Consider the following 23,130-nt stretch of genomic DNA (forward strand, 5'->3'; position numbering starts at 1 on the left):
TCAGAGAAGGACACTGTACATCATTTTCTCTGTAAATTCCAGGTTTGGCAGCTAGAAGACTAAGGTCACTGGGTACTCCTTTCTTCGACAGCCAGAGGCAGTGCACCAACCTAAATCCCATAAATCTTCTCCATTATATCAACAGCTCTGGTTGGCTGTAGATATCTGCCTGTTGGAGGTTTCGTAATGGTATCAAAATGGCGCTTTAGTGCTACTTGAGGAGGGCCAGCTGCACTTCAACCATTTCACCTACCTCCCTACCTTGTATTTGAAATACCCCAACCAATAAACACGTTGATTAATATAACCACTTGTTGCTTAAATTTTCGAAATTAAAATTCTATTTATGTTCCCTTAGTTTTAAATAAACGAAAGAAGGATCTGAATTCAGTTCTGATCCTTCCTACACGAGTACTTATAAAGTGTTTTTAAAAATGTTTCTGGCAATGAAGAAATCAAGTAAGTTTGGTTGTAAACAGTAACGGCGAGAATATAATTGATTAATTATTATTTTTTGTTTAAATAAAGTCTTCAGTAAGAACGCTACGAACTTATTCCCCAACCTTATAAAATAGAATTAAAAAAGAAAAAAAATAGTAAAAAAAAGTATGCATTACTACAAAGTAAAGTTCCTTTATTATTGTTCCTATTTTCCTTTTAAGTGTATAATGGAAAGTTACCAAAAAATGTTGTGCCATAAATCTCATACATATGAATGAAAGTTCCTTCAAAATCAGCAGAAAATTCGGTAGTGGAATTTCAATTCATTTTCTTCAATAAATTTTCACAGGTAAAACAAAAACTTCTTTTGCCCTTTTTCATTTCCAAGAAATGTGCAATTGTCCAACAACGAAAAAACCATTTATCTCTCAATGATAGCTGGTGTTTTTCCAAAATATATGACTTCATTTGTACACCTGCAAGTAGGTTTGTTTCGCTGCAACGTATCCACACCGCAACAATTTTTTGTTTAGTTATCCGCACTCGTTCAATTCTATTGAAAAATGATACTTTGGTGCTATTTAATAAAATACGGTTACATAAAGTTTTAGCGAAATCAAAGTTTGAAATCATAAATGCCGGGTGGACTTCGTGGGGATACTTTGCCCACCCGAAAATGGTTTGTGCAGCTTTGGTAACTGGGAGAACTCCAGCTAACGTTGTTCGATTTTTCAAACGTTAGCTAAAAAATACAAATAATTTCGTATACTTTGGCATCATCAGTGCGTGATTTATCTCTTTCTTTACCGTTGTGTCTGTGTTTGTAGCCAACGGCTGGCAAATAGAAAATAAGGAAGGCGAGTGTGTCAGATTGTGAACGAAATTTTATTTGGAATCAATAGCAAAATTCTTGGACGGTAACGAATGTAAAAAAGGAGAATTGCTAGTTATTCTTTTGGAAAATTGAAGGGAAAAATGTATTATATCGGGGGTTTTTTTAAGACCATGATAATGTAAAATGATACTACAAAATGGAAATATTGTTGTAATGAAGTTCTTTTATCATAAACTGGCAGATAATTTCATGACATTTGTTTTTTGAATATGATATCCGACATATGACCGCCACGGCTACGAGTTACATGGCCTATCCCATCAGTCCAATTTTTGACTACTTTTTTCAATAAATCTTGACATATGACACCAATGTTGTCACAAATATTGCAATAAATTGATTGCCAAGCGCGTTATATGGAAGGTTTGGTCAACCTGTTTAAACCAAATGTGTCGATGCTTAGCTGAATAATTTTTTGGGGGAAAAAACAGTCAGCATGGTTCGATAGCGCTCGCCATTCTACGTAACGGCAGCTTCTTCCTCATCTGGAATGAATTAAATACCAATGATGCCTCCAGTGCGTTATGAATTTCGCGAACAGATTAAAGTTTTAAAGTAGATTTCCCCTTAGAAGTGTTGTTCTGGCGTTAAACGGTTCATGTTGACTTACGAAACTTTACTGAACAAAATGTCAACACAGTTTGCCATTCTCAGATGTCAAACCATAGTTATCGATATCAATACTTCTCATGCAGCTAAAAAGGCATCCACTATTTGCTCCGTTTGTTTAAATATCTGCTTGAACATACGGTTTGCTAACTACTTTTCCAAATCATCTTTGTCCGACATTTCTTTTCCTCTGAACTTTTTTGTTTGTTTGCCTGCTTTTACCGGTGGGAGCAGCAGTCTAACTAAACCTTACCACATCAAGATAACTATTACCGGGAATGTTTAAATAAAACAAAATTAAATTGCAGGCAAATTTATTTTATCTCCTCCAAAATATGACCCGTCTGAAGCAATACGCACGTGCCAACGTTTAACCCAGTCATCCATGCACCCCTTGTAGGCCGACGAAGAGATGGCCTTGAAGGCCTTCTTCGTCGCATTCTCTTTGATCTACTCTATCGACTGAAATCTCTTTCCACGAAGTGGTAACTTCATCCTGGGAAACGAAAAGAAGTCGCACGGGGCCATATCAGGTGAAAACGGAGCTTGCACGATGGTATTTACTTGGTGTTTGGTCAAATAATCCAGCACAATTTGGAGTAGGTGCGATGGCGGATTATCTTCATGCAAAATCCAATAATTGTTGGTGACAGATGTGTGTCTTACAGTCCTACCAATATAAGAAAAAAATATGGACCGATTCCTATGAGCGCGGTTCGTTTAAATTAAACATCCCCTCTAGACTTATTTCTGTTTGTTTTTTAATTAACCCAAGGGTTACCTAATTCCACCCAACCGGTATGAGTGGCGCAGTCCGGATATCGATAATTTTTGTAGTTTCTGCGAAGAGTTATAAAATGTATGAGTTTATTAAGGAGCCAACAAAAACTCCTTCATCAACTGAAGGAAAGTTATGAGTATTCCATCTGGAAACATTTATTGAGGGCGAGTTCGATATATCAAAGGGGTTCGAGTGAAAGTTAAAGCTGCAGTTTTGGTTCGTTTCTCTAACAAGATTTGGCTAGGAAGTTTCCCCACCTGACAACCTAATTGATTCTAAGTTGATTCTAACTTGTTTCTGATTGTCTCCAATTGGGTTTTGTGTATTGGAATTCCCTATGGCTTGGGACTGTAAATTTTCCCAGTGAAAATCTTCTAAGGCAACAAGGCTAAACTATTTTTAAATATACCCTAGCATACTCGTATCTGTGCCTATCTATCTATCGGTATTTTAAATATTCAGTACTCACTATCTGGTAACCAAAGCATTGCTGTGGAAGATAAAGTAGTTGATAATCAAGTTACTAGCGAAAGCAAAATGAAACCAACGGTACAACAACAACGCCTGAAAAATCTTTTCGTTGAGAAGGGAGAAAATCAGTATTGATTTTGTGACAATACCTTAGCGCAAAAGAAGTCAAGATCTCACTTTTAATAACTATTTTTTACCAATAAATTTCAAAATTAATAACAACTAATTAAAACATTTCGTAGGGTGTCAGTTGAAAGAAAAATTACAAAATATTTTCGGAAATCGCTGCCACCTGTTTGAGTTAACCCTATTTAATTTAAAAAAGGGCATCGGTTGTAAACCCCGGGCACGAAACATCAAGTGATAAAAAAGGTTTATCTGATAGCAGTCGAACCTCGGTAGGAAATGGCAAACCTCCGCGTGTATTTCTGCAATGAAAAGCTCTTCCTAAAAAATCAACTCTCTATCATTGTTCCCTCCATTGGGGGACCAACATCAAAATGCAAAAAACAAATAGGAGGAGGAGCTCGAACAAACCCCCAATAAGGAGTTAAATAAATAAATAGTAAAACATAACCGGCGATCAAGACTGAGTGATACACAATTAGAAAGCTGCGCACGTGTAGCTAGCTACCTCATCAATTCAGGCTTATATCGAAAAAATAGTGCCAATTTTCACTTAGGGCTTTCGCTTCATTTGAAATGGAGTTTTTTGGATTTTGCTTTTAAAAGAATGTAAAGGAAATGAAAAGTGATTTTTTATTTTTGTATTCAGAATTTTATATTCTGCAAAGGAAATGAAAAGTGATTTTTTATTTTTGTATTTAGAATTTTATATTCTGATCTATTGTTAAAAAAATAAAAAAAATTTCTTGGCCATACGAGGTTCGTTCAAAAAGTTGTCATTTGAATAACATAGAATTGAGGCCGTTATCGTGTGGACTACAATCATTCGGGGCACAAATTTTTTAGTATTTCTTTTGCAACTTTAAAGTCAAAAATAAGGGTCAGAAAAGGTTTTTCATCTTTGAACATCCGCCAATTTGGCAATTTTTTTTAAAGATCGTACTATTTAACAGTTAATAGTCATGTGAACCGTAATAAATTGCAAAACACAAACGCGTGAGTTGAAACTTTTTTCTATATTTTAGCAAATTTTTTTTTTAATTGTACAATCTTCAATCATTTGGTTAAGATGTCATTTGAAGTAAAAAAAAAAATATTAATGCTGTTGACAATTTAATGTAATTTAACAAGAACTAAAAATCCGACAATATGATTTTCTTACTGTATTAGAAAAAAATAGCTGGGCTCTAGGTTTGTATGTATGTCGCCAAATTAGATGTCGAAAATAGCGGAAATGGCGAGAGGTATAAATATAGTTAGAAGTGGAGACACTTCCACCCAAACGAAGCGGCGCAACGACGGGAAGCATTCAGCCGAAGTACTTGAAGTGTTTTTGAACGCTGCACAATGTGAGTATCAATTATGACAATCACAGGTTCCAAAAAATCATCGAATTCCTTCATTGTCATTGTGCGGATAACCGCGGTATGCTCCATTGGCAGAGGCATACATTCAGATATTTGCACTCACTTGCATTTGTAAAAACTTGCATTAGGGCAATTAAAGCAGAATCACAATTTCGTTTGTAATTTTCAATCCAATCATAACCGATGCTCTGCAAATTACTTATTTCTGTCAAGGCAAATTTATCCACCTTAGAAATTATCTGCTTATGTATGTATATATTGTGAAAGCGGAAAGCAAAAACGGAAAGCTATGAACTTGAATAGATAAATAAGAAGTAAACAGAACAAATTAAAATAAAAGTTTAAAATTTTGATGTTTATTCAATGTTGAAAATTTTGCATAGAGCTGCTTAGAGTGAAGTATTTTTGATTTTTTGTAGCTTTATATCTATAGTATTTTTTTTAATTTTTTATGATAATGCAATTTTTAAAAATTATCTTTTCTATTAAAAGTTTTTGGGTAAACATTTTTTTGAATTTTCAAAAACACTCCGTCTTAGATTTTCGTTAAAAGCTGATACTATGCTCATAGTCGGATTCCATTAACTTACGTAGATAGATAGATAGATACTTTATGAGGTTTGCACTTCGACGTCATAGTCTTTTGTGCCCTCTACTTATTACAGTACCACATCCAGATCTAGTTCCTTTATTAAACGCAGGATAGAGCTGCTGGCTGCAGCTGGCTCGGATGTGTCAACCTTTTCCGCGCTATCGCGCTGCTTTTCAGGAGAAGGTGCATTGAAGTCTCCTGAGATTCGTTGCAGAAACGACAAGAGTTAGTAGATCATAACCCTATCATGTGCAGATGATTGTGCAATCTGGAGTGCCTCTGAGAATGCGCGTGAGCATTCTTAGTTAATTCTTATGGAAAGTTATGAGCCTTTTAAACCTATTTTGGTTGCATTCTCCCAGTAAGGATTTTGTCTGACGTAGCTCTTCACTCGCATCCTTCGTCTTGATCGTGTGTTGTCCCATAGGAAGGAAAGGCTCGGGGCCTATTATTGGAAAGGCCGCAGCCTCTCTCGTCAATACGTTGGAAATTCGCTCATTCTGGAAATTTCTGTCTAAGCTTATCTCTGCACATAGACAGATGGCATACATCTTCACTTGGAAATCCACTCATCGGCACATAATGCTTGGTTCTGGAACCGCAAATTGAAGCGCCTATGCCTTCTGGGATCTTCGAGCCATCCGTGGCCCAGTGCAGTCTACACTGTTGAAGTTTCCTTTCAAATGCAGGTCTACTACAGTTATCGTTCAGTTAAATTCTGAACTTCTTAAGGAATTTGATGACATTGGTGATGCCATCTCTGGGTAGCTGGGTAAATGGGAGCTGCAGCTTCAACACTGCCATGATTTTAGATAACATCACTCTTCTTCTCCCGAAGCCATCCCTGGTCATATTCAGCAGGGAACGCTTGGCTGATTGCTGAATAACTATATGAAGCTGTGTTTGCTCAAGCATCACCTCCATCGCAGCTGTAGAGCAGATCCGCATCACCTGCGTGGTGCACACACATGCTATGTGCTGGAGCTTAGTTCGCGGTGACTGCTCCATATGCCACCATTTGTCTTATTATCATGATGTAAATTGCGCCAACCTGCCTTTTCTAGCAAAGCTTGGCATCCAGGACAAGGTCAAGATACTTAAATTCGCTAACCAAACCATTAGCAGCACCATCCATGCTGATCTCTCTCATTCCTGGTAAAAATATTTTCCGTGTGAATGAAATGATGTCCGTTTTGGACGGGTTTTTATTCAGACCCACACCAGCACACCATTTTCTTGTCAGGTTTAAAGCTCTTTGCCGCATGTCGCAAAGAGTGTTCTCGAACCTGATTCTCGCTATAATTACAACGTCATTTGCGTATCCCTGACAAAGGATTCCGTTGTTTGTCAGCAGGTGAAGCATGTCGTCTGCTACTAGGCTCTACAGGACGCATGAAAGATCAAAGTAATGCGGATTAACACTACCGAAACGCAAACCTTTCAAATTGCCGACGCGCCGCTTAAAGATGTAGATGAATTTTGCTACCTTCGAAGCATAATTTGAAAAATCGGCGGATCAACAACTGACATACGCAACCGAATATCTAAAGGACGCGTTGCATTTGGCATGCCAGACAATGTATGGAGATCAACCCACATCTTCAGGCCCACAAAACTGAAAATATTTGATGCCAGCGTAAGTTGGTAGTTCTGTATGGATGTGAAACATGGAACTTAACCACAAGCATATCATAATCTTTGCAATCCTTCCTAAACCGTTGCCTACGAAAGATAATGCAGATATTCGCACCTGATATTATATTATAAGCAACGATGATCTTTGAGTTCACTTAGAAATTATGCGTCGGAAGCGGAAATGGATCGTGTGTCCGATTGCACAATCCACGGGATGACATCGGAAGGGCAGCGCTAGACTGGAATCCCTAAGGAAGCCGTAGGTGCGGGAGACCAGCTAACACATGGAGGCGGCAAGTAGCTGCAGAGGCGGACAGCGCAGGCCGTCCCTGGAGTCAAATTAAACATCTAGCTATAAACAAATGAAATTATATTGTAACTTGTTTATTGAGGCCCTATTTCATCTAGGGAAAAAAATATATACCTATATATTGTTCGCCTTTTTTCGTTCTTCGTGCTATTCATTAGCAATTGTTGTTCATCAGCATTAGAAATTGTGTATACTTTTTAACAAAAAAAATTTAATATTTTCCTTTATCACCATATTTAAATTGAAAAAGATATTCGAGCATATCGCTTTGCATTTTTTTAACAATTTGCATTTGATTTAATTCAGAGCTCTTTTAAAAAAATACTCAACTAAGTGAATTCCCAGAAAAGATGAATTCATTTTGTCATATTTCCGCCTCAAGTGAGAAAAAACTTCAAATATGGCTAATTCAATTTTCGTACATTTGACCAGCACCAGTGTTTGTTGCATAGCCGTTGTTTTATTTTGCCACACTGAGGCAAGTTAATGAAATGACGGATGGTAAAGCGAAAAGGAAAAAATTAATGTTGTCTTTGAAAATACTTCATTTACTTGAAATGTAATTAAAATGCTAAAAGTGGAGAAAGCAGCAGTAAAAAAACCGAACTGGTTTGCAAAATAAGAGTATACAGTACACAAAAAAAAAAAGAAGAAAAAAAATTGTTCACTTCAGCTCATTTGAAATATGCATCGGTGTATATACTTAATTTATTAAGGGATTTTTCCTCGAATAAAATACGTTTCACATAATATGATATCTAATTAAGTATGCAAAAACGTTATAATTATCATAGGAATAGTTTTTATTGCCCTTCCTGGCTGAATACGGTTTTCTAGTATCATATATGCCTTTATTATTTACTATAATATTTTTTTTCTTGTAGTTAGGGCCATATATCAGCAGTAATGCTGCGAATGTTAAATTGTAAGTGATACAAAGTCCCTGTAAGCTTATTTCCGTAAAAAGAATCCAATGCATAGATTAAGGGCATCCGATTGAGAAAGTATTATTAAGCGGATTAAATCAACTGTGGCTGGAAATTGGAGTTGACTAGCTCAACGTTGGAATTTGGCACAAGAGCTAATAAATTCTTTGGTGAATCGGCTTAACAAATAAATGTTACGAACACCTTTAAGTTTAGAATAAAATCCAAACTGTTTCATCTTCACAAACCGGGATTAGGTCTTCTAAATTTTTCTAAAAAAAAAATTATGAAGTGCTTCGCAAATTAAAAGTTAAAAATGATTTCCTTCAAAACGCAATCGGGCATTCATAAATACGTGCGTAGGTACGTGTACTTATGTACAGGCACATACACATATAAAGATGGTCAAAGATAAGCTTCAGCATAGAGAGGAAGATAACCTTATAATATGGGTCATCTGAGCGTATACGTAACATGTTAAAGTTCCTCCAGATAACGAGTTTTTCAATCATTTTTTGCGAAAAACTGCGAGTTTTTATTAGCTTAAAATAAATTACATATTACTATTCATGCTTAAATAAATATACAAAAATTGTTTTGAAATAAAAAAAAAAAATGGCGGCGCTACAGCTGCTCAAACGTGGCTGCTTTAGTTCGCGCTGTGGAATCTACAGCCTCTTGTAATCAACTGATATCAACCAGACCAAAATAGTTCACTAAGATAAGTTATTCGGCTTTGCACTTACCTATTTTTAATGAAAGAAAACAAAAAAATTAAAATTTTAAGTGAAAAAGAAAAAAATTACACTTTTTTTACAAGCAAATTGATCAAAAGAATATTTTTACTAATAATTAATGTAAAAATTGTACTTCATGCAAAGGCCAATAATTTAAAGAATATCCCTGTAAAATTTTAAATTGATATCTTGATTACTTTTTGATTTAATTTCAGCAGCGCGGAAAAACGCGACTAAAGTTTTCGTTCCCACTCGTCTTTCGTTCGACGCTATGACTTTATGTAAAGGTTATTTTGACTTTTTGAACTTTCTATTTGCTTAAAACATTCTAAGGATATTCTTTAGATTGTAAATGAATGAAAAAAAACTGAAAATTTTAAAGTACTGGAGGAGCTGCTCTCCTCCAAGTGCTTTGTTGTGCGAGAAGAAATATACATTGCCAATGTTGGTCTATCTATTCGCTCGTCTGTGAAAGAGACAAATCGAGCAAATATTTAGGTACCTTAAGGAAGGTTAAGTTAGGTTGGTATGGTTGCCCAAGGAATTAGCACACTTGGAAGAAGAAAATTGGGTTCGTCCTTTGTGATACCATTATGAAGGAGGTGATGTGAAAGAGGAAGACCGATGGGATGCAGGAAGGGGACGGGGAGAGGTGGTGCCGGGATGGTTAGGAGGGTGGGTTTAGAGTGTGTGTATTACGAACGATGACTATGCTGTGTTTGTGTCAGCCGCTTTGAGCTGCTGATGAAGTTCATCAGATTTTTAATGTCAACGCCAGCTATATTAGCAGGCTTAGCAAAGAAGTAAGAGCCAAGATGCCTGGATCTTAGTCCCACCGGAGCAGGACAGCTAAGGAGAAGGTGCTGAGATGATTCCACCTTAACCTGCATACATCCAGTGCAAAAGGGACTCGTGATAATTCCAAGTCTCACAGCATGCATTCCTCGCGCATAGTGAGCCGTGACCCACGAGATTCGAGAGCTGATATTTTGTCAACCTCAGAAGATCGCCCGAGCGCACCCGGTTCACACATGGTCTACCTGAAGAAAACTCGGCATGTATTTAATTCGTGATATGGGGATGATTATGTGTGATTTCCCAAAATGCAAGAACTTTGATGTTTCATTCGAAACAAAATTGTTGAAAAGTGGTGAAAGAAATGCGATTGCTTAAAAACTTTGAAAAAAAATCGTATTACTTAAAAGTTCACTCAACACAATTAGAATTCCGACAATAAATTCATTTAAGCATTAGCACTTTTTGGCAAGATACATATTCACTCAGTTGGATTTTAAACGAAGTCCTCTCCTACTTCAGAATTTATACATCCTCAGAGTGACATCTTTGCCCAAGAATAACTCCGCCTGCAAATATGCAAATATTGGCTGGATCCGGAGCGTATCCATTCGGATGACATACTCCAGCCAACGAAGCTGCTGGATCTTTATTCGCTGAATTCTGTCTATGCCGTCGTAAAGCTCATACACTCTTTGCGACACGCCTACTCTTAACTACATAATAATATTTTTTACTTTCAAACTCCAAGCTTGAGATGACATGAGAATCATTTCTTAATGGAGATAACTTCAGGCAACCTCACTAGCCGGGTTTATTATTGAAATAATATTTGTATGTAATACAGGGTTTGATTGAAAAGTAATGAGCCTTCCCGCGCGGAGCGTCTTCCAAGCGATCACCCGAATCGGCTGGTGGGGGAAAATGATCGTTGGACCTTCCACTTCCACTAAAAACCGGCCCCAGTTCGCTGCCAACAGCGGTGCAGTCAACATCGCTCCGCGCGTGAAAGCTGTTTTAAAAGTGTGTTAGGATTTTGCAGTGGCGAAAATGCAGCGATCGTTGGAGCAACGTTACTCGATCAAATTTTGCGTAAAGCTAAACAAAACGAGTACCGAAACCATTGGACTACTCAAGGAGACTTACGGGGACCAATCTCTGCCCAGTGCCCAGGTAAAACGGTGGCACAAGTCGTTCAAGGAAGGCCGGGAGGCGCTTGTCGAAATCCAAGGTCAAAACAATGCAGATCATCTTTGTTGACTCTCGAGACATAGTCCACAAGGAGTTTGTACCTCCAGGAAGCACTGTAAACGCGGCATTTTACAAAAAGTGCTCCTTCGGCTGAAAAACCGCTTAAAAAATAAGGCTCATTACTTTCCAATTAAACCCTGTACTATTCGATGTATAAACTAATGTGTAAAAAGTTTTATTTAAGAAAATTTATTTTAATATAAATATGATTCTTGAGAAAGAAGTGGAAGCACTTAATGAGTATTATTTACACCGCGTTCATACAGGGAAATATCTGTTGCAAAAAAGACTTTTTTTTTTGTCAATAAATTATTTTAATAAATAAACTTTTTTTTTTGGCCATACGAGTTACGTTCAAAAAGTTGTCAGCCTTCGAAAAATGGCTTTCACATGGATAATGGACACAGATATAGATGGTTTTACTCAACCGATTTTGATGAAATCAAATTTAAATGACGTAGAGTTGATGTCGTTATCGTGTGAATTATGATTATTTGGAAACAAATTTTTTAGTACTTTTTTTGGACCTTTAAAGTCAAAAAAGGGTCAAAAAACGGTTTTCCATCTTTGATCGTGCGCCATTTCATCAAATTTTATTTATTCAAAGATCGTAGCTCACACGATAACGGCATTCATACTGAACAAGAACCTTTTTGTCTTTTTGATTGCAGACACCTGTGAGTCTCGGAATCTGTGTCACCAGCGACATATCTTTTTTTCGAAGACCATGTTTTGAAGGCTGACAACTTTTGGAACAAAACTCGTATGACCAAAAATTTTTTTTCATTTTTTAACAATAGATCGAAAAATAAAATACTGGCAACAAAAATTTAAAGATCTTTTTTCGTTTCCGTTTTACACTCTTTTAAAGAAACACCAAAAAATACCATTGCAAATGGGGGCGAGCGCCTTAAGGGATTTTTAAAAGCGCAAAGTCCAAACGTAGCGCGCAGAGAAGTGGCGAATTGAAGGCGCCTAACGTGATGCAAAGTATCCATGAGCTGGAAGTTTTTAAAAAAATAAAATTTCGTTTTCGAGTAATGCCTTTACAAAGAAATTTTCTATGCCATTGTTGCTTCATTTAAATTGGTTTTTCTATCATTTTTATTTGGCCAATTATATTATTATTTTAATATAATATTTTTCTTATTTTTGTCGAATAGGCAAACATCTGTTTGTTTTCGCACTGAAAACAAAGTAAAATTTGTTCCTTAAGTGGTAGCTTCTATGGCCACACAACGATTAAGGCAAATACAACACCGTTTTGTGCCTTTGGTCATTTCGTTGGCATTTTCAGCCAAGCGGGAGGCAAACACTACGAGTGTTATTAATTACGTTGAGTGCTTTTGGAATTTCCGTCCACGCATTGACGTTTGCCTGCATTTTTCACTCTCTCTGCTTTCATACTTTCTCTCCGGTTGCTATAACCATTCGTGCACTTTATACTTTGTGTTAACACGCCTCCGAGATGTGTTCAAAAATCGTGTTGTTTGTGAGAGAGTTTTTTTTTTCAACGGGAAGTCTTGTTTGTTGAGATAACCGAAAGACACTTGAAAATGAATTGGAAACCAATGCTTGAGTTATATTAAAATACATTTGAATAACTGCGAACAGGTGCCTCTCCAATAGTCAGTGGCATGCAGAGCGTGTTCAGTGTACTCATGCGTTGCATTGAAATTCCTTTTGGCTTGGGACTTAATTAAATTCATTCTGCATATCAAAGCACCGATTGGAAATTTCACGCTAAGTTGCATTCGTAATTGCTTGTTTAATTGATGACAGTTGAATTTGAATACGTTTTCGTTTCGTTTGTGTGTACGTCTTAATTTGGATTATACACTCACCTGCCGCACCGCATAGTAGCAGGTGAGATTGCGTGGATAGATGCCTGGAAAGTTGGGCGATTGTAGGCGACACGCCTTCCTGTCGCAGTCGCTGAAAATGCGTGAACAATAAGTGCCGGGTATTAGATCGCCTAAAGGGAGATATGTAATAAGAACAAATTTTAGTTTAAAACAAGTTAAATGCCAAGGAAATTATTAGGGTAAACAATTTATTTTTATTGCAACATATTTTAGCTATAATTTTCCCTTTTTTGTTTTCTTTCTAATTTTCATTTTGTCGTGCAATTTTAAATTGACTTCAATCTTACTCACCTAAATAGTACTTGGGTTCGGTGTAATTGTGTACATCTCGGTCAACTGCGCGTTGAATTGAATTCGTAAAAGTTTTATTATTTGCATAGGCGCTGAACAAGCTAAAGTCCTGGCCATAACGATCCGAATGTGCGCCACTGGAATTGGTAAACTCTTCGATTGCATTTTGATTTTGAAAACTGCTGCGATTGTGCCAGTGTCGTAGTTCTGCAATAAAATCAAGGATATTAGTGAGTATGCCACTCCAATAACAAGATGAAGGACATACATAAAGGGTGACCAGATTGGAGGTACTCTTTCTAATAGGGGGTTTTTTGACAGATCAGACTACTGCCAAACTAAATGCACAGGGTTTTTCCGTGTGAATTGACATTTCATCATGGAGAGACTTACGCCTCAACAATATTTACGAATCGTTCGATTATACTACGAAAATCGATGCGCTGTAAAAAGCGTTCAACGCTCACTTTTTCCACAATTTTGTTAAGTGATGAGGCGCATTTTTAGCTTAATGGCTACGTCAATAAACAAAAGTGCCGTATTTGGGCTGAAGAGCAATCCAAGAATAGCCACTACACCCATTGAAAACAAACATTTGGTGCAACCTATGGGCTAAAGGAATCATTGGCTCATATTTCTTCAAAGAGGATGCTGGCGCCAATGTAACTGTTAATGGCGAACACTATCACGCTATGATAAACGTTTTCTTGATACCGGAAATTGAAGCTAGTGATCTTCACAACATTTGGTTCCAACAAGGCAGCGGACGGCGCTACTTGCCAAACAGCCCGTGAAACAATAGATTTACTGCAACGTCGTTTCGGTGAGCAATTTATCTCTCGTCTCGGACCAGTGGGTTGACCACGAAGATAGTGTGATATCACACCTTTATACTCTATTTTCTGTGAGGATATTTTAAATCTAAATCCCTAGATAGAGGCAAATGGCGCGGGGTTGTGAATAAAGCAATGGTTCACCAAGGATTGTGATGCTAAGAAAAAGAAGAAGAGTGTAAAGTCTAAATGCTTTGTGGATAAACCAGCTTCGTTTGAGGCATTGGAAGCCAACATTACTAAAGTTATTCACGAGATACCGATCGACACCTAAGTCGTCCAGCGAGTCGCGAGGTCATTCAAAATAGGTGTTTACGGATGGCCGAATTGCGGCGCAATCGCGGCCAACATTTGAAAGGGATTATCTTTAAAAAGTAAATTTCATGAATGGTTCTGAACAAAATTAAGATTATCCAATCCAATTTTTGTTGTTTTATTTCAATTTAAAATCCGATACCTCTAAATTGGTCACCCTTTATAAGCAGTTGACGTTCGTGAGCGTGCAAGTGTGTATGTTTGTGTGTTGGCTCAGGATGACTTAATCGTTAGTTAATGCAAAATTTTTATTTTTCTTTTCTTCGTAAACAATTTTGTGTGTAATCGAGCTTCTGCTTTGGAATGACATTTTTTCATATAAATTTTTTTTTGCTTAAAATCAATTTGGCAAACGATGCAAGATTTTATCAGTTGGCAAAGTGTTGGCAGACAATATCGAAAGAGTGCGTCCTCACTGATTTTCTGCTTCCATTGTGAATTTGCTTGAAAAAGTGAAGTGGAGGAGCTATAAAGCAATCGTAGATTACTTGTGTGTAAAGATATTGAAGTTTTTATATCAGTGCCAAAATAGGAAATTTTTAAAATTGAAGCAATCAAGCTCTAAATTTCTTTTTCAAAAAGGCATTTTGCTACGACAGACTAAATTCTAATAATTGTGACGTAATTTAATGGTCGGCATAGGCGCTGTGATGTTTGTAACACCATAAAAGAAAAATAAATAAATAAATAATTGGTGCTTACACCCGTTTTGGTTGATCGGCCGGGCTCCTCGTCGAATTTGCCGTAACAGCATAAACAGTCCCCTAAATATTTGGGGAATACTGCTGGAGTGATAGTCTTTGACCGGTTACGATTCCGGGCAGTTTCGCTAACGTAGAACCGACTGTCGTGGGAACGATGATTGCCGTGACTTTTTGCCTTTTTAATTTTAATGCGAAAAATCTTAATTGATATTCGAACAGTTTGGTAGGCCTGGAATAAATGTGGTGGATCTGAAGCCTTTCCACATTTTTACTAATTTTGAATATTAAAACAACCGCTGAAAACGTCGTTCCTTTATTGAGCTCTGGCAATACATTTATCTCATTACTAAAATGAAAAATATGCACAAGCTAAGACCCTTACGATTTAATGGAAATGTCCTGCTATTCCCCCTTTTACAATGTTAAGGTCACCTATCGTGTGATTTTCTGAAATCAATGAGCGAAAATAGTCCAAAAAAGTATGCTTATGTTGTTAGTTATTGGGTGGCAACAATGCATAAGCGAAAGTGCGGCGGTAGTAGTTTTAAGTAGACGGAGTTCCAACGAAGACAAAAGTGACGTTAGTGACAACCAAAAACAACTGCAGTGATGAGAGAGCGTGAATGCGAATTCGATAATTGTAACGGCATTTGGAGGGACATATTCGGCGCCGAAATATTAAGAAGGGCGCTAAGAATATGTACTTGTATGTTTCTATACAAAATGCGGCCGGAATTTCTAAATTAAGTAAAGGGTTTTCCAATAACATGTGTTATTTTGCATAGCCCGCTATTTCGGTAGATGCCACTTTTGAAGCTGTAATTTTGATATTTTGACAAATATATAAAAATATATTTGATATTTTACAAGTAGAAACTACGCCATTAATAAAAATAGATCGAGAAATTATTAAAATTCACTATAAAAATGGTGAAAATTTTGCAGACGCGGTTCGTGAAACTCGAACATTTTTGGGTCATCGTGAAGCACATAGAAAGTAGTTAAAATTCGAGCTGTTGGGACAAGTTCGTGATGTGAAGAATAAAACCCGTGCACGTCACTCAAGAACAACCGAAAATATTGCTGTTGTAGCCGAAAATTTTGAAAAAAACCCAGCTTTGTCAATTCCTCGTCATTTTTTGGAATTAGGCCTTCCACAAACGTCTTCAGGCTTACAAAGTCCAGTTAACACAATAACTCAAGCCGGCCGCCCACCAACAACGTCGTTTCTTTGCTGATTGGGTCGATGAAATGCATGAAAATGATCCGGAATTTCATCGAAAAATCATCTTGAGTAACGAGGCCCATTTCCACCTCGGTGGCTTCTTCAACCAGCGAAATTGTCGGATTTGGGGTTCAGAAAACCCATGAGTTATTGCTGAAAAGCCTCTCTATCCTCAACGTGTGACTGTTTGGTGCGGAGCCATAGGACCTTACTTTGGCGAAAATGAAGCTGGAGCAACAGTTACGGTGAATGGATTACGCTATCGAGAGATAATTAACGATTTTTTATGGCCGGAATTGGATGGTATTGATCTGGACAACGTTTATTTCCAACAAGACGGCGCTACGTACCACACAAGCCACGAAAACGTTGATCTTTTACGGGAAAAGACCTCCAATAACACCTCTTATTGGAAAACCCTTTAGCAGCGTTAGAGATATCGTCGAAATTATTTCTTTCTTCGTAGCCTGGCCTCAACTTTTTGTATGCCGTTTTTAAGCGCAATCTGTGCCTAATAGCTTTGTAAATTGGTGTAATTAGTGTTAAAAGAGAATTAGGTGAAAAGAATATTAAAAATTTCTTTTTAGAGTTAAGCGCTTCGTACATGAGCCGAAAAATCTCACTCCATTTGCTCTATGAGATTCAAGAAATATTCATAAAGTATTGAAAATCGTGTTAAAATAAAACAACTTTGACAACCTGCGCTCTACTCCTAAAACGATGAGCTTCCCGTCAACTCAGAGAGTGCTGGGCAAATACGCAAACTTGTAAGGACGCGAAATCCTTCTGCCCATGAGTAGATCGGAGGCGTTCGAGGGATATTCTGATGATGACAAAATCTCAGCACTCAAAATTTGTAGGCGTCCTCACGGGCACTATCCACGAGGGATACATGCCGAGTGTTTTTTGCGACAGCTGTACGGAGAATGAGGTGGAATCACCACACATCACCTTCTCCTTAGCTTCCCCGTTCTCGCGTGACTAAGATTTAAGCATTTTGACTCTCACTTTTTTCCTGCGCCTGCTGATATAGCAGACCTCGATATCAAAAATCTGATGGACTTCATCAGCAGCATAAAGCGGCTAATATAACCGCAAATTAGTCACCGTTCGTATGCCATAAATACTCAACCCCCGCCTTGTATTATAAATGATGTATATATATTCTTACTTTTTGAAGCAGCGTTAAATGAAAAACACCACCGATTTATAAAATTTACTTCATCACGTAATTTGTTCAAAGACTACAACGAAATTTTTGAGCCATTTTAAACTTGTTTTTTTTTCATATCCAAATTCAATCAGCTATAAAACTGTACACCTGAAATTTTTCTAAAACTTCTTCAAACTGGTACTTTATTATACTGAAATTCAATCAGCTATGAAACTGTGTACCGGATGTTTGTTTTTTAATTATTCAGACTTGAACATTGAAAATAATATTTGGCCGAGTTGCTCTCCCTATGTGTAGTGTTCATCTTGATGTTGTTCCACAAATGGAGGACGTTTTCATGAGGACCTTTTTGATGGCAGAAATACACGCGGAGGTTTGTCATTGCCTGCCGAGAGGCTACCGGTATTAGAAACAACTTTTCCTATTATTTGCTGTTCATGCATGGAGTTTCGAACTTACACACTCCCGAATAGTAATCACGCACTAACGCATTCGGCTACAGCCTCCGCCAGTTTATTATACCCAAATTCATTCAGCTATGAAACTGTACAAGCATAGCTAAAATTTGTCTACAAATTTTGATTAAAAAGTGTGAAATTTTGTAATTTTTATTTAATTTGCACAAACTTGAATTTATATGGTTTTTGTAAGAGTATGACCTATATTTGCATAAAAAATTATTCAAATTAAATAAGAAACAAATAAACTGTCAAAAATAGTGAATAAGTTCTAATACTATTGTTATTCAACGCGGCATATAAGAAATATTCCTATGACCAATAAAAAAAAAAAAAAAAGAAATTAAACTATGAAAAAGTTAGTCGTACTCTCTACCAACTATCAATAACTTTTTATGCAGCCAAAATATGTTGTTAAAAGATACACATTTCAAAAGTTTCACTATTTTTAAAGTTTTCGTTAGTTATTTGTATGCGTGCATGTGCACTGTTGCTCCCAACAGAATAGCTTTGGTTGATTTTAATGTTTTTAATCTCAGTGTTTGCTTTTTTCAAATCCATTTAACCTATGGAAACCTACGCAGCCAACCAGCGAAGTGTATAAAAGTTCACTGGAGAAACACATTGGGGAGGAAACAAAACAATGATACAGGAAGCTAGAGCGGATGAAAGGAACCGGTGGGTGGTCTGGGGGCTGGTTGATATCGTACACAGTAAGGCATTCGTGCTTTTTCAATTGCATTTGCTTTTATTTACCTTCGAGCTTGATGCCGCCATAGCGAGTTACCGAGCTGTCCTTCGACAAAACCTTGTATCTGATGCGAAAGTCGAAATTATAACCGCTCTGATCCCGCGCCAACCTGTTTACCGTTTGCGACACAGTATGGATGATGCGACAAAGTTAACCAGCATGCCAGTGGGCCAGCGAGCAAACGTGGAATCACAATGGCGGATCGCAGGGGGCGTCAATGTTGGCATTGTCGAGTAGCAGATATGGAAATAGGTAAATGGAAATGAAAAAAATTGAATAGATTTCGAATGACAAATGAGAACAAAAAGAGGAAAAAAAAACAGAAAAAACAGTTAAGACATAATGGCATGAAAATGAATACTACTGAGAGAAAATGAAATGCAATGAAATCAAATGTAATGGAGTAACAAGTAGTTTCTCGTTTGTACAGAATGTTAAGCAAAAAGTTTTTAGTACGAATTAGTATTGCATTTGAAATTTCAATTTGTCTCTTAATCAAGGATGAAAGAGGATGCAAGTTAAGTCTAAAATGAATAGTTGATGGTGGATATAAGCAACGGTAATCAATAAACTAACACAAATTGAAAGAAAAAAATAAACAAACAATCCACTTACTTATTCAATTTGATTGTGAAAATCAATGATCTGGTTTCGCTGTAAAATAGTACTGGTCCCCACGACGTGCCACACCACATGCCACCGATGGGAGTGCGAGCCGACTCGGCGATCTGCATATACCCATCCGGGCAGCCGTCATGCAGATATGAAGTGAAGCGTCCAATCGTAAAGCTATCAAGTGTCACCTGCAATAAAAGAGAAAAGTAACAGATACGGAAATGGTTGGAGATAAGCCAATATCAAATTTAATTATGCACATATGAATTTATATAAAATACATATGAATCTAAGAGTTTAAAAAGCTTCCATATGCATGTTAGAGCTTATAAAGGGTGCAAAAGATAATCAACAAAAACTTAAGTGGTCCCGGTGGTCTAGAGCTCGAAAAATTAGGGTATTTTCAGGAATTTTTTTTTCAATAAATTTAAAATTTAAAATAAATTTTAATAAAAATTTTTAGGCCTTTTATTTAACTGCATTAACATGCATATATGAAACAATTTTTTTTTTTAATTTTAATAATTTAAAAAATGGCGCTGAAGTTGATCCCCTGACAAATTAGACCTGAACGTTGCTGTCCATTTTGGCTTTTCGATTTATCTGAAACACAAAAACCAAAAAAATTGTTAATCAGTATGACTGTAGCAATTTCAGCATACCACGAAAGCAACGTAGTCAAAACACGTAATGTGACTAGAAAGGTCCCATGGTGGAATGATAAGCTTGCCAAAATGCGTAAAGAAACAAGACAACTTTTCAATCGTTGTAAACATACAAAGGTATGGGACGACTACAGGGTTGCTCTAACAAATTACAACAAAGAATTGAGAAAGTCTAAACGCGAGTCATGGAGAAGATACTGTGAAAGTATTATCGAGGCGCCAGAGGGCGCCAGGCTCCATAAAGCTTTGTGCAAGGAACACTCAAACGGTGTTACAACTTTAAAAAGACCAGATGGGTCTTATACAAAAAATCGGAAAGATACTTTGGAATATATGCTTCAAGTACACTTCCCGGGATCTATAGATACGTCATCGACAGTGAGGGATGATCAGTTAACACCAGACCAAGGGGTCGTGGCTAACAAAAAATCCTGGAGTCTGTCAGGACGTATCTTTACCCCAAACAAAGTACGGTGGGCCGTTGGGTCCTTCCAATCATTTAAAGCACCAGGGGTAGACGGTATTTTTCCAGCCCTCCTCTTACGAGGGATAGAAATACTAATAAAACCACTTGTTGCCATTTTTAGGAATAGCTTTAGTATGGAATACATACCAAACGTTTGGCGTAAGGTCAACGTGATATTTATTCCAAAAACGGGCAAGAGGTCCAGTGAACTTCCAAAGTCATATAGACCTATTAGTTTAACTTCGTTTCTCCTAAAAACAATGGAAAGATTGGTGGATCTTCACATTAGAGAAAATCTAGAAAAGAACACACCCTTGCATAAATCGCAATACGCATATAATAAAGGGAAATCTACAGAAGGAGCTCTTCACTTTCTCGTATCAAAGATAGAGAAAGCTCATTATTCTAAGGAAATCGCCTTATGCGCATTTTTAGATATCGAGGGTGCATTTGATAATACAGATTATCGCTCGATTGATAGAGCATTACAAAATAAAAACATTGACAAGCCGACCATAGGGTGGGTAAAGGCAATGCTGGAAAGCAGAGAAATCAGCTCATCTCTAGGAGATGTATCAGTCTCAGTCAAAGCATTAAAAGGATGCCCCCAAGGTGGTGTTTTGTCACCTTTATTATGGTCCTTGATTATTGACGACCTCCTAGTCAAACTAAGTGAGTTAGGCTTGGAGGTAATTGGCTATGCTGACGATATTGCAGTGATTATTCCTGGCAAATTCGACAGAACAATATCCAGCATTATGAATCAAACATTAAATTTCATTCTAAACTGGTGTCGTGCAGAAGGACTTTCTATAAATCCCAGCAAGACTATTATTGTACCTTTCACAAACAGATACAAGTTGGACCTTGGTTCAATTACTGTCGAAGGAACAAATATAAACTATTCCAATGAGGTCAAATATTTAGGAGTTGTTCTGGATAAAAGATTAAATTGGAACTCTCACCTTAAATCGGTGATAGATAAAGCCACCAGAGCCATGTGGGCATGTCGCAGTCTCCTGGGGAGAACATGGGGTATTGACTCCAAAATGATTCATTGGATGTATACAATGATGATTCGACCAATCATTACCTATGCGTCCCATGTTTGGTGGCCCAAAACCACACAAGAAACAGCCAAGAAATTACTGGCAAGTCTTCAAAGGCAGGCCTGTTTGTCTATAACAGGTGCCATGCGAAGTTGTCCTACAACTGCAATTGAAGCGATAGTAGGATTATCCCCACTGCATATATTCATATGGAAATGTGCAGCTAGAAATGCACTAAAAATGCAAATCTTGTCAAATAAGGAATACAGTGACTTTGGTCATATGAGTATTCTAAGAAAAATACCGGATAGGGATATTAGCTGTTCAGTAACAGACTACATGATTCCGAAACGGGTCTTCAATAGAAATTATGAGATAATTATCTCAGACCGTGATGAATGGGAAATTGGAGGACCTTGGGTTAACCCAAAAAGTCTGAAATGGTTCACTGATGGTTCAAAAACAAATACTGGAGTTGGTGCCGGGATCTTTGCACCCAACACAAAAATTTCAGAACCCATGGGCAAATGGCCCAGTGTCTTCCAGGCCGAAATCCAAGCGATTTCGATCTGTGCACTGACAAATCTAAAAAGGGGTATCAAAGGGGCCCACATAACTATATATTCGGACAGCCAAGCGGCACTGAAAGCACTAATGTCTCATTCTTTGGAGTCGAGACTAGTGGAAGAATGTGTAAACAATCTTCAAGAATTAAGTACAAAAAATACGGTTGTACTTTGCTGGGTTCCAGGCCACTCTGGAATCGAGGGTAACGAAATTGCTGATGAACTGGCAAGGGCTGGATCGACATCAGACCTTATAGGACCAGAACCATATTGTGGTATCAACTGGGCGGAAGCTAAATCTAGGGTAGACCAGTGGGAACATACTCTCAGAATAGCTTACTGGGAAGATAATCTGAAACTTCGTCAAGCCAAGAGGTTGGTTAGACCTTTTACCTACAAAAAGGAACTGATTAACTTACGGAAAGTAGATATCAGGAAAATAGTAGGCTTTCTTACGGGCCACTACTATCTAAACTATCATCTTAACAGAATTCAACTTCTCAGGGACACTGAGTGTAGACTCTGTTTTGAGGATGATGAAACAACGGAGCACTTATTGTGCGAGTGCGTTGCACTGGCTAGAACCAGAATGCAAATTTTCCACCGTGATCAACTGGATCCGGAAGAAATAAAGAAAGCTCCTATTACAGATATACTAAGGTTTATACGTATAGCAGAAAAATTGTTGGAAGAACATGGCTTTCAACCAACTCCTTTCCAAAGGCAGAGAACAACTAGGCAAACTAGAACCTGATGTAGTGGTCGGGTAACTTTCGCGGATGATCAGAAGGATCATCCATATTAAATTAGGTAGCTTGACACAAAAGATCTTTTAGGTCGCAGTGTCGGTCATTGGACCACCTACTAGGATGACTGTAGCTGTGTCCCGCTACTAGAATAAGAAAAAAAAATTGGCAAAATGACGCGGTCTTGAATTTGACACTCTGTAGGGGGTTTTTCAGTTTTTTAATAAAAAAAAGGAAATAATTGAAATAATAAATGTTTCTAATACAGGAGATAGCGATTGATGTTGTGAAAAACATATTAAAATTTCATACGATGCGGTTGAATAGTTTTAGTTTTTTTTTTGACAACACTAGGTCGAAAAAAGTCGTGAGTTTAAGGTAGAGGAGCGCGCGGACCGTTCTCTCCTAGTTTTTTTTTTATCAGGACAGATAGCAAGTACAGCACTCAGACAAAATAAAACCCATTGTACT

The 23,130-nt window shown here is 37.4% G+C and overlaps 1 protein-coding gene across 1 annotated transcript in view; it reads right to left on the reverse strand.

Annotated features, from left to right (window-relative positions):
- The window catches only part of LOC128861436 (uncharacterized), an 89,068-nt gene that overhangs the window by 25,249 nt on the left and 40,689 nt on the right, over window positions 1-23,130 (reverse strand). Inside the window, exons 3-6 of the mRNA XM_054099572.1 lie at window positions 19,168-19,355; window positions 18,558-18,661; window positions 13,093-13,299; window positions 12,781-12,911 (exon numbers count right to left, since the gene is read on the reverse strand). Of these exons, the coding sequence (XP_053955547.1) occupies window positions 12,781-12,911; window positions 13,093-13,299; window positions 18,558-18,661; window positions 19,168-19,355 (630 nt within the window). The remainder of the gene's footprint in view (window positions 1-12,780; window positions 12,912-13,092; window positions 13,300-18,557; window positions 18,662-19,167; window positions 19,356-23,130) is intronic.

The sequence above is a fragment of the Anastrepha ludens genome, chromosome 4 (assembly GCF_028408465.1).
Source record: "Anastrepha ludens isolate Willacy chromosome 4, idAnaLude1.1, whole genome shotgun sequence".
NCBI classification, from domain to species: domain Eukaryota; kingdom Metazoa; phylum Arthropoda; class Insecta; order Diptera; family Tephritidae; genus Anastrepha; species Anastrepha ludens.